The 16,425-nt window shown below is 40.9% G+C and overlaps 1 protein-coding gene across 1 annotated transcript; it reads left to right on the top strand.

Annotated features, from left to right (window-relative positions):
- Positions 1 to 281: 281 nt before the first annotated feature.
- LOC132778251 (keratin, type I cytoskeletal 15-like) lies at positions 282 to 15,323 on the top strand. The gene is made up of 8 exons (XM_060781019.2): positions 282 to 934; positions 4,308 to 4,390; positions 5,452 to 5,608; positions 7,406 to 7,567; positions 8,234 to 8,359; positions 10,583 to 10,800; positions 12,923 to 12,996; positions 14,980 to 15,323. Exons 1-8 carry the CDS (start codon positions 353 to 355, stop codon positions 15,081 to 15,083), a joined length of 1,506 nt encoding a protein of 501 aa, XP_060637002.2. The 5' UTR covers positions 282 to 352; the 3' UTR covers positions 15,084 to 15,323.
- The last annotated feature ends 1,102 nt before the right edge of the window (positions 15,324 to 16,425 follow it).

Genomic DNA, 16,425 nt, shown 5'->3' on the forward strand with positions numbered 1-16,425 from the left:
GAAAGAAAGAAAAAGGGCTGCTCATCAAAATTTAAAAGATAAAAAGAAAAGTACATTTGGCTCTGTTCCACTTGGTTTCATCCAGAAATTTGGCATAACAAATACCCCAGGGATACACATTTCTACAAAGCTGGACTTGGTAACATGGTTTTTTTTAATTAGACAAAACAATTATCTGATTATGGCTATTAAGACATTGACTTGGCAACAGATTCCTTTGGCTGAGAGCAGAGAGCCAATGATACACCCTCTGAATGCTATATAAATATCAGAAGCCCACCAACTCGGCACACTCTTCCTAATTGGCTTGCCTCGCTTGAACAGGACACGCTAGACTTCTTGCTCAAACGCTATGTCTCTCTCCCTCCTAACTTCGGGCTCTTCCCGACAGCTTTCCTCATACAGTGTTGGAGGTGGTGGTGGTGGAGGGTCTGTCAGACTGTCTAGTGGTGGTGGGTTTGGCAGCGGATCCAAATTTGTAGGGGGATACAGTGGAGGAGGTTATGCTGGAGGAAGCCTTGCAGGAGGATATGGAAGTGGCTTGGCTGTAGGCTCTGGTGGGGGCTTGGGTGGAGGCTTTTCTAGTAGCAGCTTTGCTGGTGGCTTTGGTGGTGGCCATGGAGGAGGTTTTGGTGGTGGTTATGGAGGAGGTGTGGGTGGTGGTTATGGAGGAGGTTTTGGTGGTGGTCATGGAGGTGGGTTGGGTGGTGGCTTTGGAGGGGGAGATAGTGGTCTTCTCTCTGGTGATGAGAAGCAGACCATGCAGAATCTTAATGACCGCCTTGCAAGCTACCTGGGCAAGGTGCATGCTCTTGAAGAGGCAAATGCTGAGCTTGAACTCAAAATCAAGGACTGGTATTCCAAGTTCAACGTCCCTGATACCAGCCGGGACTACACCAAGTTTTTTAACATTATTGAAGATCTGCGGGGCAAAGTAAGTAATGCATGTGCTATCGAGATTTTTGGTTACAATTAACACTCTGCTCAATTACATGTATTGTCAAAGGCTTTCATGGCTGGAATCACTGGGTTGTTGTAGGTTTTTCGGGCTATATGGCCATGTTCTAGAGGCATTCTCTCCTGATGTTTCTCCTGCATCTATGGCAAGCATCCTCAGAGGTCTGTTGGAACTAAGGATACACACACACACACACACACACACACACACACACACACACACTTTCCTTAGTTCCAACAGACCTCACCTCTGAGGATGCTTGCCATAGATGCAGGTGAAATGTCAGGAGAGAATGCCTCTAGAACATGGCCATATAGCCCAAAAAACCCTACAACAACCCAATTAAGTTATAGGTTGATATGCAATATAAAAGTGAGTTACAGGTATGATATTTAAGACAAAGCTTGTGGATCCTGTAGGCCTTTCAAAATCCCCAAATTAATTAATACTCTCAGAGATAGGAGAGTTATATTTGAAAGTTATTGACAGTACTTGGATCTGTGAACACCTTCAAAGCAAAATCTTGATTTTTAGCAATAGTTCAATGCTCACAGTGCAAGTAACTGGTAGCTACAAGGACTTGCAAGTAACTAACTCTTGTTAAGCAAAGGAAGCCACCTTGCATTTAAGATTTAATCAAAGCAGACTAGATATCTCAAGGTTAAATTCTATAAAATCATTTTGGCCAATATACATAAATTGGTGAGGGCACTAAAGTAGCTTTCTGTCATAATTCACAGTTGGTGGAAACCTATTATTTTTTAATTGGAGCAGCTGCTTTTCTTAGATAGGGAGATATTTTTCAGAATTAGAACACTGGTCACAGTGTCTTCCCTGAAAGAAGTGATTCTACATGATCAAAGGCAAAAACATACTCCTCTCTCATCATCTGAGCTAAGAAAATCATTTGGCATGCTAGCTGGGGGATTCTGGGGGTGTGACCTAAAAAAGTAACTTGCCTAATCTCTGCTTACACAGCTGAGTAAGCTTGCTGAAGATATTGAATATTCACCTATGAGGAAAGTCTGTGCTCAGCATCTAAGCCATTGGTTTAATTAAGCGGAAGGGAATATACTTTCCATCCCGTTCCCTCTCCCACCCTCTCCTGCCTGCAATCCATCCAAATCATAGTATCCAAAATCAGTGGGTTGTAGGTTTTTCAGGCTGTATGGCCATGTTCTAGAAGCATTCTTTCCTGACTTTTCACCTGCGTCTATGGCAAGCATCCTCAGAGGTTGTAAGTCCAAAATCACCTAAAATATTTTGATATAGGCAATACCTGCCCTCCATCATAAAAAGCAACAATATTAAATTAAATAACTGACAATTTCCTGCTTTTTAATGTCACCTGGAACCAGTTGCCTGCGGAGACTGATCCACTCTGTACAAAACTGCAGAACTACCTGGCCCTCATACACGTAGAAATTCTGGATGAGAATAGTATAAGGTTTTTAAATACATTTATAGTACTCTTAAATGTAGGTGGCTAATTGGAAAGCAAGGATAGAAGAGATTAAAGGCTTGCAAGAGATCATGAGATTTAAATCATGAGATTTTGGAAGACAACATTATAATGGCAAAGAACAGAGTTTGGCAAAATAACTTTTGGAGCTAAAATTTACAGGCTCTGCCAACCCAGGATGACCACTAGCCATTAAAACTGCAGACTGTCCAGGTGCTTGGGTTAAATTAATACAACAAAAAATAACAAAAAAGAGCAAAGACTTTTTTAAAGAAATTGGAATATACTATTATACCTTTTGAATGCATACATCTTGAATATATTATCTATCCTCTGCCTCTCCCTTTCTCTATCATTTTTTATCTTCAGCAACTTTGAACAGCTAGAAAAGGGAGAATCAACACAGTGTTTTTACTTATATTGCTGCAGTTATATATGTTTTAATTTTTGTAAGTCTCTTTGAATGCCAATTTTGGAAGAAAGTTATGATATAAATAAATACACTATACTACAGTATGATCTTGCGGGATATATTTCTGGACTTTGTGTGGCTATGCAAAACCATAGATTATAGTGAGCCCCTGACCAGAATGGAAGACCTCTGGTCCAAGTAAACCATAGACGCATGCTAAAGGACCTTGAAAGGACATATTTTGTAAAATGTGGATACACAATATGGTGGAAACTGGCCCCCTGGACATTGGGATCATATTGTAATCAAATAAGAGAATCTCACACTTGAGGCTATGGAAGATTCTCTACAGAGATCCATCTCTGGTGTTCCCTCCTTATCATTAAAAAAGCAAAGATAAACTAAATATCCTTCAGAAATTCATATAATCAGTGAAGTTGACGGTCATATGAGAGTTCTTTTCCCAGTTTTCCTGTCTATAATTCACAACCTATTTATTTTTCCAAGATGACCTCTTTGGTTTAAATGTGCACACTAGAGAGCAAACTGAACTGTGCTTAGCACAGTTATACTCTTGGTAGAAGAAAATTGGTAGGATTGTATTTCATATAATCGTAGCATTGAAAGAGACCACCATGGGCATTTAGTCCTATCCTCTGCAGTGCAGAAAGGCACGGTGAAAGCATTTGGAACAGATGGCCATCCATTTGTGCACTGCTGTGTATCTCTGTGAACAAAGTATACCAAGGTATACCAGGGGTCCTCAATTTTTTAAACAGAGGGCCAGGTCACAGTCACTCAAACTGTTGGAGGGCCGGATTATACTTTGAATTCCTATTCACGCTGCACATATATTTGTACTACATATATTTGTAGTGCAGAAAACACTTAAAAACATTACAATAATTAAAATGAAAAACAATTTTAACAAATATAAATGTATTAGTATTTCAATGTGAAGTGTGGGCCTGCTTTTGGCTGATGAGATATGATTGTTGTTGTTTTTGTGTGCTTTCAAGTCGTTTCAGACTTAGGTTGACCCTGAGTGAGGGACGGGTAAATGACCTTGGAGGGCCGTATCTGGCCCCCGAGTCTTAGTTTGAGGACCCATGGAGTATACAATACGACTCTTATATCCACTGGGGATTCATTTTAAAATTCCCTTATGGATACCAAAAATAACAGTGAATCCTATATTTTTGATATACTAAGGCCAGAAACAACACAAAATGGCACAAGATCCACAAACACCTCTGGAAGGGAACATTTTTGAAGAATGGGTAAGTGAAACCATGGATAAAGATAAGGAGTTCATAATGTACATCCAACCATCAACTTCTCCCCAGAATATCAGCAGTGCTTGTGGACAAACAGATTGTGCAACTTAATATAAAGTGTTCAGTGCCAAAAAATATCACAAAGGACAATTACGATTTTTAGATTTTAGTTCAGCTGTCTTTTTTTTTTTTTTTTAGATACTTAGACAAACCATTGAAAATGCTGGGATCGTCTTGCAAATTGACAATGCCCGCCTGGCTGCCGATGATTTCAAACTCAAGTAAGTACTAATTTCCTGATGAAGAGGGATGATCAGTGATGATACCCTATATGTACCATCACACCCAGACATTATAACGTTGAAACTAAGATGTGCTTCTCTCTTTATCTGGGTGAACTGCTGGGGGTCTTTCTTTGAAACAATAACTCAATACTTTCAGCAACTGATGCCAGTCAAGATATGAACATCAACAAAATATTTATTTCCAAAGTCCTTGGCAGACTTGGCACAGCTTGATAAAGTTACAACACAAACAGTCAATTTGGGAAACCATAGAGATGTTCTTTCTTTCCCTTGTCTTCAATTACTGAGGTAACCTTTCTCCAAGTGGTATCAAAAATCCTGAGATCTTTCACCCTAACCCTGAGCTGCTTTGGTTAGAAAGAACACGTCTCCCCCTATCTAAGCACAAGGTTAGCTTTGAAGATGAAGTAATGCTCAGTAGTACTCAATAACTATTTCTCTCTATTTCTTAATAACTCAATAGCTTTCCTCAATAACTATAGTATCTCAATAAGCTTCTCTTTATCCCAGTTGCCTTTCTTAATAACTCAATTTCTATCTATGACTCAATTTCTTAATTGTTTTCAATTGTTATTCTATCTATCTATCTCAGTGTCTCAATTGTACTCACAATGACTTTTCAGAGCTTTGCCTGTCTGACCAACAGCACATCTGAGGCTTTTTTCTCTACTGAAGGAGGCAGGGGAGATTCCAAAATGGAGATCTCAACCCCAGGAAAAAGGGCGGCCTCCAAACCCAAAGCGATACTTTCTAAACCAAGAACTGCAGAGAGCCTGCAGCCTGGCTTTCCAGACTCTGATACTGTTTAACTTCCAGGGTGCTGCTTTGTCTATAGCAATCCTGGGGCAGTGCAAAGGAATGCTATCCCATGCAGCTAAAAGGCAATGTAAACCATGTTCCTGGAAGACGGAACACAAGAGTTCAACTTTTCAGTTTCACAGAACCTTAGCATCAGCAGTTCACTGCCTTTCTTTATGGAAGGATACCTTCTTCTTTACTGTAATATAATACATACTATCTTTACATTCACTTTCAAGGTACGAAAATGAACTTTTCCTACACCAGAATGTGGAGAATGACATCAATGGCCTGAGGAGAGTCTTGGATGAGTTAACCATGCATAGATCTGACCTGGAGCTGCAGATCGAGGGTCTGAACGAGGAACTTGCATATCTCAAGAAGAACCACGAGGAGGTAAGGGGACACAAGGTGGAACTGAGTGTTGTAATCCTTCCCATGGTGAAATGTGCTAATATTCAATGCTAAAGTCAAGGATGTTATTCAGGCATTGGAAAAATAGCCAAGATGGGTGAGGCATTGTCATATTTGTGGAAATTTTGGTATCTGAGTACCCCTCAAACCAGGATCTGGCCTTCTTTAACCGCGTCGTTATTCCCTGAAAGCAAAGAAGCTGAAACCAGTTTACTTTCCATTGACATATGTGAGGGAGATTGGTGTAGAAAACACAAGAAGTTAATTCATTTCTCATTGACATAATATATTAGTTAGATAAAAGACAAGGAAATAATCAGATCAAGAAGTAGCTCAGCTATAGGACAAATGGTATTATTGTACTTTTAACTTTTATTTTTTTTAAAAAAACTATACATGAATGCAAATTGAAAGGTACTATTTGGTTGGATGAAAGTAAAATTATACACTGCATTGACATGAGATTTATGAAAGAAGTTGGGTTATTTTGCATAAATAAGTATAAAACTGATAAAATAGAAGAAGCACAAGAGGCTAAATAATTTTAGACCAAAAATGAGCAACAGCAACTGCATTGTTCGTAGCTTGAAACAATTCTTCCTCTGTACATGAGGCAGGGCATTGTGGACAAGCATACAGATGCGCACTTGTTTGTTATGCTCCACAGTCGCACAAGGTGGAGGATTCTTCTAGGTAGTTCCATTTTGCCAGGTTGTCTTTTGACCTGCCCATTCCACTTCTGAGCCTGTTCAGGGACTTCTTCTTGGTTTGTCCCTGGAGGCAGATCCTCAAGGTATCACATGGCTGGGGAAGGGGGGGTTAAATTGGGTAAAGATTTTCAAAATGCTTTCAGCTAATGAACATAGGACAATATAGTGATTTTTGCTTTCCACCCTAATGTCATCTGTGCCTGCCATCTGGTGGTCAAATAAAAGCACACAAAAATAGCTTTAAATAAATACATAATCTTTACGCAATCAAGTTAAAAATGGAAATCATTGAGCTAGTCTTGAACTGCAACTTGGGGGAGAAAATACACGCATATTTCTCTCAAATGCACCTTAAAAAGTCCTGTTGGTGCTATGTGCTTTTTAGTTGTTTCCAACCTATGGCAACACTATGGCAACCCTAAAACAAAGTTTTCTGGGGCTGAGAGTGTGTGACTCACCCAAGGTCACCTTGTGGGATTTAATGGCTAAATGGGAAATCAAATCCTGGTTTCCAGAGTTGTCGTCCAATGCTCATACCACTACATCATGCTGGCTTACCCTAGACTGGGGTTATTCAGACCCCATCTACACTGCATTATGAAACTTCATTATATGTTCACTGTAGATGGGGCCTCAGAGTAAGGTTGTCATTGCCTTCCTCTGACGGCCTTACCACACAGCTATATAACCCAGAATATCAAGGCAGGAAATCCTACAATATCTGCTTTGAACTGGAATATATGGCAGTGTGAACTCAGATAACCCGGTTCAAAGCAGATATTGTGGCCTTGATATTCTGGGTTATATGGCTGTGTGGAAGGGCCCATAGACAGTATTTCACTCACTTCATGGGTTCCCATGATTGAGTGGAGACTAGATCCCTGTCTCCTAGAACCTTTGTCCAACACTCATTACATCATGCTTGCTCATATTATATCCTATATGTCCATTTTTCCATATAAATAACATACATTTTTTATCTCCCCCATTCTTGTGTGGATTATTGTAGTTCTGTGGCTTGGTTTCTCCTGCAGGCTGTAACTAATCTATTTGCCTTCTCCTTCTGCAGGAACTGAAGAGCTTCCGAGGAGTATCTAGTGGGGATGTCAGTGTTGAAATGGATGCCGCTCCTGGAGTTGACTTGACCAAACTTCTGAATAGCATGAGGGCCCAATATGAGGAACTTGCAGAGAAGAATCGTCAAGAGGCAGAAGATCAATTCAACAAACAGGCAAGTAATGTCTCTGCTCTACCCACACTCTGAACCATCATAGAATCATAGAATTATAGAGTTGGAAGAGACCTCACGGGCCATCCAGTCCAACCCTCTGCCAAGAAGCAGGAAAATTGCATTCAAAGCACCCCTGACATATGGTCATCCAGCCTCTGTTTAAAAGCTTCCAATGAAGGAGCCTCTACCACACTCCTGGGCAGAGAGTTCCACAGCTGAAGGGCTCTCACGTCCCCCATCACAAATGTTCAAATTACTCAAGCCCAGCAGGTAGACACCAGAGCTTCTTTGGTGGCCCAGTTTATTTCTAGACTCACCATACCACCCTTTCATCAGCCAAAAAGGTAGAGAGGATGAATTGATCCATTTTTCAGACTAGCCACAGGGCCATTCTGTGAAGCTTAATATTAGCAAACATTTGTTTTAAAATGCCAACGGATATTTTCAGTTTCTTCCAGCTTTGGGAGAGGGATGTTTTACATAGGGGCAGTGGGGACATTTGGGGCAGCTCACAGAACCACAGAATCACAGGTTTGGAAGAGACCATAAGGGCCATCCAGTCCAACTCTATCCCATGTAGCTCATGTGGTCTTGGGGACTGAAATGTATCCCCTGGTTGTATTGCAATTTCTCAACAGTTCATTAAATATATCTTATCTGTCTCAGGTTGGCGCTCTCAGGCAAGAGATCTCTGCCAATGTGGATCAGTTAAGCACAGGCAAGACTGAAATTACAGAACTGAGGAGGACTATGCAAGGGCTGGAATTGGAACTTCAGGCTCAACATGCCATGGTAGGTGCACCTATATATCAAGCCAGCTAGAGTGCTTCAAAATGGCAGAAATTGGGATGTGGAAATAATTCATGTCATCATGAATTATTTCAAACTAGCCGTCCCCTGCCACGCGTTGCTGTGGCCCACATGAGGGTTCTGTGTGGAATGTTTGGCCCAAATCTATCATTGGTGGGGTTCAGAATACTCTGTGATTGTAGGTGAACCGTAAATCCCAGCAACAACTCCCAAATGTCAAGATTCTATTTTCCCCAAACTCTACCAGTGCTCACATTTGGGCATATTGCATATTCTTGTAGAGTTTGGTCCAGATCCATCATTGTTTGAGTCCACAGTGATCTCTGGATGTAGGTGAACTACAATTCCAAAACCAAAGAAAACTGCCCACCAAACCCTTCTAGTATTTTCTGTTGGCCATGGGAGAACTGTGTGCCAAGTTTGGTTCAATTCCATCGTTGGTGGGACTGTGTGCCAAGTTTGGTTCAATTCCATCGTTGGTGGGGTTCAGAATGTTCTTTGATTGTAGGTGAACTATAAATCCCAGCAACTACAACTCCCAAATGACAAAATCATTTTTTTAGTGAAGGACATACAATGGGTTGTTAGGTGCCTTGTGTCCAAATTTGGTGTCAATTCGTCCAGTGGTTTTTGACTTCTGTTAATCCCACAAACGGACATTACATTTTTATTTATATAGAAGAATACATCTGATTGCCAGGAACTCTTCTGAGATAGCAAATACGTCCACTGTATTTCATGATAGATAACTCTGCAAATCCTCTAGCACAGGCATGGGCAAACTTTGGCCCTCCAGGTGTTTTGGACTTCAACTCCCACAATCCCTAACAGGCTACTGGTTGTTAGGAATTGTGGGAGCTGAAGTCCAAAACACCCGAAGGGCCAAAGTTTACCCATACATGCTCTAGTAGATCTCCAGCTTGTTATATTCCTGATTTGAGTTACATTTTGAGCCACTGTAAAGAAATGTTGAGCATATGGATGAGTCAGAGAGAAAGCTGTAGCTGGAACCTCTACATTTGATTATGAAGAAGAGGGAATTGCAGAAGATGTTGCTTGTTACCTGGTTGAGTGATAAGCAACCTCTTCTGAAATTTCTTTTTCTGAACAATCATTAAAGGGGATAGAAGTCAACCAGTTTTCAGACTGGCAATCCAGATTTCAAAAATGGAGTATTGAGGGTCAACAGAAAATAGAAATACTTGCGGCACAATGAAAAAGAAAAGGAAACCAAAATGTAAAAGGAGGAGGACAAAGCAGCGAAGAAAGAAGCAACATTTATGGGTGTCTTTCTGCCAAAGTAAATGTCACACAATTTAGTTACTTCAACAACAACTGTACGAATGGCTTATTCAAGTTTAAATAGCATAGCCTGAGACAGTATCCAGGGGCGGCTCAACCCATTATGCAAAGTAAGCATTTGCAGTACAGTTGATTTTGCCCAGGGGCGCTCTTGAGGTGCTCTTGGGGGAAAATAGACCTTGACATATGCGAGTTGTAGTTACTGGGATGTATAGTTCACCTACAACCAAAGAGCATTCTGAACTCCACCAATGATGGAATTGAACCAAATATGGCACACAGAACTCCCACGACGAACAGAAAATATATATCAGTGATTGGTTGGGGGTGGGGGGATACTGTTTGCTTACCATTGAAAATTACCTAGGGCCGCCTCTGACAGTATCCGAGATTGGACCATGGTTGAGGAGGAAGAGTGGCTCTAATTCAGGGTCAGAAGATCAAATCTGGTTCTCTGTTGGCACCAATGCTTGCTTTCAGCTATCGTTTCATAGTATAGTATGGTACCTAGATCCATGAGGATATGTTCCCAAATTTTATGTGGGGAAAAAACAAAGAAAATAGCAGACCAGATTGAAATGAAAGACTTCTGGTCTAAAAATACCATAGGATCATATTGGAAAACCTAGAAAATATCTAGAAACGTTATATTCAAACTACTTTGTGGTAGACGTAGAGTGTCCCTTTACTTTTGCTAAGCCTTATTGGAATTTTGTGTATTGTGGAATGTGTCTAATTTCATTGTCTGATTACATTTTGACAGAAGAGGATAAATTAAGGTCCCACAGATATGAGGGAGCATATTGTAGTATTAGCAACCACAACAACCAAACAACACCTTTCTGGAGCTTCTGGCTCCTATTAATAATTTTTAAAATATTTTTCTCTTCCTCCTGCTTCCAGAAACACTCCCTTGAAGGCACTTTGGCGGAAACTGAACGTAACTATTGTGATCAGCTCGCACAAATTCAGTGCCAGATAGCTGGCTTAGAAGAGCAACTTCTGCAGCTGCGAGCTGACATGGAGAACCAGAATTCAGATTATCATCACCTTATGGGGATCAAGACACGTCTGGAACAGGAGATTGAAACCTACCGCCGCCTAATGGATGGAGAAGGAGGGTAAGGGAGACATAGCACAAACTTGTAGCATGGAAAGAAGCACATCTTTAAATCAGAAGCAAAAACTTGTTGACCAAAAGGTTGCAGTTTTGTAACATTTTCATAACAAATAGGCCACTTCCACACAGCTGAATAAAATCCCATATTTTCTGCTTTGAACTGGAATATATGGCAGTGCGGACTCAGATATCCCAGTTCAAAGCAGATATTGTGGGATTGTCTGCCTTGATTTTCTGGGTTACATGGCTGCGTGGAAGGGCTCATAGCCTGGTATAGTGGGTGCTTGGTATCTTTCCAAGTTTAATTCCAGGAACAGGTGGATATCGCACGTTGGATTTAGCTCCAGGAATGTATAATATCAATATCTATTGATGCGGAAATCCCATTCCATACAATGGCATAGCAAAATGCTGCTCCTTTTATAAAATAGCAAATTCGAAGTTTGCTTTTAGGATTTAAAAAATATTTTCAAGCCATGATTTCTTGAATCCAAAGGTACAGCATTGATGGATAAGAAATGCTAACTGTTTATTAAAACTTTGTGGCATAACAAATCTGTTAGTCTTAAAGCCATATGCAGCCCCCAAGTTCATTATTGTTTCTGCTGGGCCTCTGTCAGCCCTTCCGTACCAATAGGAGGGCAGTGCTGGAAAAATGATTCTCCCTATGCTTTTTCATTTCCACCCCCAATTAATTATGTCTGGGCAAATTGTGAAATATTCGTTTTTAGATGATGAATAATTTGTTTGTTTGTTTGTTTGCAGTATTTATATTCCGCCCTTCTCACCCCGCAGGGGACTTGGGGCGGATTACAATGTACATATACATGGCAAACATTCAATGCCATAGACACACAACATATATAGACAGACACTCAGAGGCTATTTAACATTCCAGCTTCTGGCCACCAGGGGAGCTGTTGCTTCCTCATTCTTTGCATACTTCCTGGAGATTTTTATGGCCTCTTAAATCAGTTAAATTAGCATCCCCACAAAGTGGTACTTAAATTTCCTACTTGGCAGATGCAACTGTCCTTCGGGCTGCAAAGGTCAACAACAAGCTACACAATTTTTAGTCGAGAGCTCACTCTGACCCGGGCTGGCTTCGAATTCATGACCTTTCAGTCAGTAGCGATCTTAATGCAGCTGACTCCCAGCCAGCTGCGCCACAGTCCCAGTACTTATGACAAGATGATTACATACTGGTATTTCCTGCTCCAGAGCCCCCGGTGACACAGTGGGTTAAAGCGTTCAGCTTCTGAACTTGTTGGCCGAAAGATTGCAGGTTCGAATCTGGGGAGCGGCATGAGCTCCCACTGTCAGCCCCAGCTTCTGCCAACCTAGCAGTCTGAAAACATGCAAATGTGAGCAGGGAAGGTAATGCCGCTCCATGCAGTCATGCTGGCCACATGGCCTTGGAGGTGTCTATGGACAACGCCGGCTCTTTGGCTTAGAAATAGAGATGAGCACCATCCCGACTAGACTTAATGTCAGGGGAAACCTTTACCTATTTCCTGCTCCAGAATCATTTCTAAAAACTATATGAGGAATAGGTTTGTGTAAAACCATGTACAGTATAGGGGATTACATATCCTAAAAGCACCAAATCCTGCCTGATCTTGGAAGCTAAGAGACAGCCCTGCTTAGTACTAGGATGGGAGACTGTTACTGAATATCAGGTGCTGTAAGCTATATTTCAGAGAAAGGAACTGGTAGAACCACCTCAGAGTATTCCTTGCCTAAGAAAACCCTTTAAAATCCTTGGGGTTCCTATAAATTAGCACACAATTTGAAGGCACATGCACAAACACGTGTACAGTATCAGATCATTATCACTCCTGATCTTGGTTTGCTTTTTGAAGCTCAGTTTGTGGAAACAAGTGTGTTACGTGCGCTTGGCACTATGGACAAGTAATGGATACGAAACAGCTTTTTCTGTTTCATTAATATTGATGTTTTGACCTGCTTTTCTCATTTGTCTCTTTGGTTTCTGCCTGTTCTACTTCTAAACAAGGCATGGTCACTATCACAACTTTGAAATATGACACAAAAACATTTCTAGAAAATAGCAAGCAGACTTCCAGGATATTATCCTAATATGTATATGTTTTCTTTTGCAATAGCTTTGGATCCCATTCCGGAGTATCTTATGGAACTACAAGTTATAGTTCTACGGGTTCAGGAGGCTCTGGCACAGGTAATTTTAATCACATGTATCCATTAGAAACATTGTGGGTGTATCTACACCGTAGAATTAATGAACTTTGACACTACTTTAACTGCCATGGGTATTTTAGTATGAAAGCTTTTATTTGCATAATATTTTCATTAACATTTGCATCTTTATACACTTTCCTCAATGACTAAAGCATGTTCGTGCACATTTTTCTATTTTAATTATGGTTCTGAGCATGGCCCAAATGCACTGGAAACAGTGGAAAATCGATTTATGGGAGAAAAATGAGCCAACTGCCACTCCAATGCTGTACTTTAAACAGCTCTCACCAATTTGCATGGTAAAGAATTGGAAGTGGTAGCAGATCTGCTACCACCCTATTTTGTCAATCAATCAATTTCATTAATGCTGTGACCAATGGTCATATGCATTTACACCGACAAAAACAACATCTAACAAGCATCTACACAAAACACTTTAAAATCCAACAGTTAAAAGTAAAAGGATGTAAGTAGGATGCAAATGGATGTAAGGGGCTGCAGTGGCACAGCAAGTTAAACCGCTAAACTGTAGAACAGCATTTCTCAACCTGGGGGTCGGGACCCCTTGTGGGGTCACAAGGGAGGTGTCAGAGGTGTCACCAAAGACCATAAGAAAACACAGTATTTTCTGCTGGTCATGGGAGTTCTGTGTGGGAAGTTTGGCCCAATTCTATCATTGGTGGGGTTCAGAATGGTCTTTGATTGTAGGTGAACTATAAATCCCAGTAACTCTCAGCAGCTCCCAAATGTCAAGGTCTATTTCCCCAAAACTCCACCAGTGTTCACATTTGGGCATACTGGGTATTTGTGCCCAGTTTGGTCCAGACCCATCATTGTTTGAGTCCACAGTGCTCTCTGGATGTAGATAAACTACAACTTAAAAACCCTTCCAGTATTTTCTGTTGGTCATGGGAGACTTGTGTGCCATTTTTGGTTCATTTCCATCGTTGGTGGAGTTCAGAATGCTCTTTGATTGTAGATTAACTATAAATCCCAACAACTACAACTTCCAAATGACAAAATCAACCCCTCCAACCCCACTAGTATTCCGATTTGGGCATATTGTGTATTTGTGTCAAATTTGGTCAGGTGAATAAAAATACACCCTGCATATCAGATATTTACATTACAATTCATAACTGTAGCAAAATTACAGCTATGAAGTAGCAATGAAAATAATGTTATGGTTGGGGGTCACCACAACATGAAGAACTGTATTAAGGGGTCACAGCATTAGAAAGGTTGAGAACTGCTGCTGTAGAACTTGCTGATCAGAAGGTCGGTGGTTTGAATCCCTGGGACAGGCTGAGCTCCCGCTGTTAGCCCCAGCTTCTGCCAACCTAGCAGTTTGAAAGCATCCAAATGTGAGTAGATCAATAGGTGCTGCCTCAGTGGGAAAGTAATGGCACTCCTTGCAGTCAGGCTAACCACATGACCTAGGAGGCATCTATGGACAATGCAGGCTCTTCGACTTAGAAATGAAGATGAGCACCACCTCCCAGAGTCAGCCTAAATTAGACATCATGTCAAGGGGAAACCTTTACCTTTAGGATGTAAACATTATAAAACAGAGAGTGCAAGATATACATTGTGAAGTGCAGTGACAAAAGTGCAACGTGTGTGAGGAACTGCATGTTCACCAGTAATAAGCCAGTATAAAAATCAGTCATGTTAAAAACTTAAATAAGAACCCTTTAGGGGTAATCAACCCCACTCAGGTTAGATAAACGCATCCCCAGCACAGTTGACTGTGATGTCCGCAATCAGTCTTGCCCTGATTTTATTTGCTGCCAGGATAAAGAGAGAGAGTTTATCCCCATTTTGTCGAAATCATGGATGTCTAATAATGATCTGCTAATATTTTTTTAAAAGGCACAGAATAACATACACTAACAGAAGACATGACAAAAAATCTATTTTGATCACCTATGTGACTATATTGCAATTTTGTTTTAATTTCCAGAATCCAAGAAAACCAGAAAGATTAAGACGGTTGTGGAAGAAATCGTTGACGGCAGAGTCGTTTCATCCCAGGTCAAATCCGTTGAGGAGAAGCAAGCAACATAAACACCGGAAAAGTGTCAATGATCTTTACTCTATGCATGTCCCAGCCAGAAATAATGCCTTCAAGAGTTATGCAGATAAACACTTTCTCTCTTTTTTAAACAAAACTCTATTTTCCTTTGCGGCTCCTTCCCTCTATATCTTTTTCTTTAAGCAATCCCGAGAAGTGCATCCCAAAAAATTATTTCTTCTCAATAAACATTTTCACTGTTTGCATATTAAAAATATCTTGTTGCAATTTAACATTCCAGCTTTTTCTGACTTCATGAGGGTATGCTCAGTTCTGGCCACAGGGGGAGCTGCCGCTTCACTGTCCATTTGTGACACTGGGTCCTGTGATGGAGTACTTCCTCATTCTTCTGCACGCTGCCGAAAGGTTTTATGGCATCGTAAATTAGTTAAATTAGCCTCCCCGCATAAAGCGGTACCTACATTTCCTACTTGACAGATGCAACTGTCTTTTGGACTGCATAGGTCAACAGCAAGCTAGACTACTAATAGTCAGAAGCTTACTCCAACCCAAGCTGGCTTCAAACTCATGACCTCTTGGTCAGTAGTGATTTCATGTAACTGGATACTAACTAGCTGTGCCACAGCTTGGGCCTTCCAGGTGAGTGAGCAGTAACCCAATTCAACAAAAGTAATCATTAAAATACATCAAATGTGTACTAATGAATTGTGCTCTGTGATGATAAAAAAAGAGAAAGGAGCCAACAAGGAGTCATTTGGAGCATATTCCCGATAAGGCCAATTGGCTAAACAATAAAAATTATTGTTGTTGTTGCTACTCCAATAAGACTGAGTGAGCATGCATGCCAGTCGCATCAGCTACTTCTCAAGTCTAAATTAACTCTAATACAAAGGACAATTGTTGTGCAAGATCTCATACCAATGCTACTGTTACAATAGGCCATTAACGCACCTGCTTAACTCAGGGCCCTTCCACACAGTCAAATAACCCAGAATATCAAGGCAGAAAATCCCACAATATCTGCTTTGAACTGGGTTATCTGAGTCCACACTCAGATATATTCCAGTTCAAAGCAGATAATGTGGAATTTTATTTAGCTGTTTGAAAGGGGGCATAGTTTACACAGAGATTTTTTTTTTCCATGTCAGGAGCGACTTGCAAAACTTCTGGTCTAAGAGAATTGGCCGTCTGCAAGGACACTGCCCAGGGGATGCTCAGAAGTTTTAATGTTTAATGTGGGAGGCTTCTCAAATGTCCCCACATGGGGAGCTGGAGCTGACAGAGGGAGCTCATTGGTGCTCTCATTGGTGCTTAACCCACTGTGTCACCAGGGGCTCCCATAAACTGAGATAGAAAGAAATGAAGCAAAAAAAA

This window comes from Anolis sagrei, chromosome 6 (assembly GCF_037176765.1).
Source record: "Anolis sagrei isolate rAnoSag1 chromosome 6, rAnoSag1.mat, whole genome shotgun sequence".
In the NCBI taxonomy this organism is placed as follows: Eukaryota; Metazoa; Chordata; class Lepidosauria; order Squamata; family Dactyloidae; genus Anolis; species Anolis sagrei.

Coding starts and splice junctions, on each gene's coding strand:
- LOC132778251 (XM_060781019.2), top strand. CDS start 353: ATGTCTCTCTCCCTCCTAACTTCGGGCTCTTCCCGACAGCTTTCCTCA. Junction 5,609..7,405: donor TCAAGAAGAACCACGAGGAG/GTAAGGGGACAC, acceptor CTCCTTCTGCAG/GAACTGAAGAGCTTCCGAGG. Junction 10,801..12,922: donor CTAATGGATGGAGAAGGAGG/GTAAGGGAGACA, acceptor CTTTTGCAATAG/CTTTGGATCCCATTCCGGAG.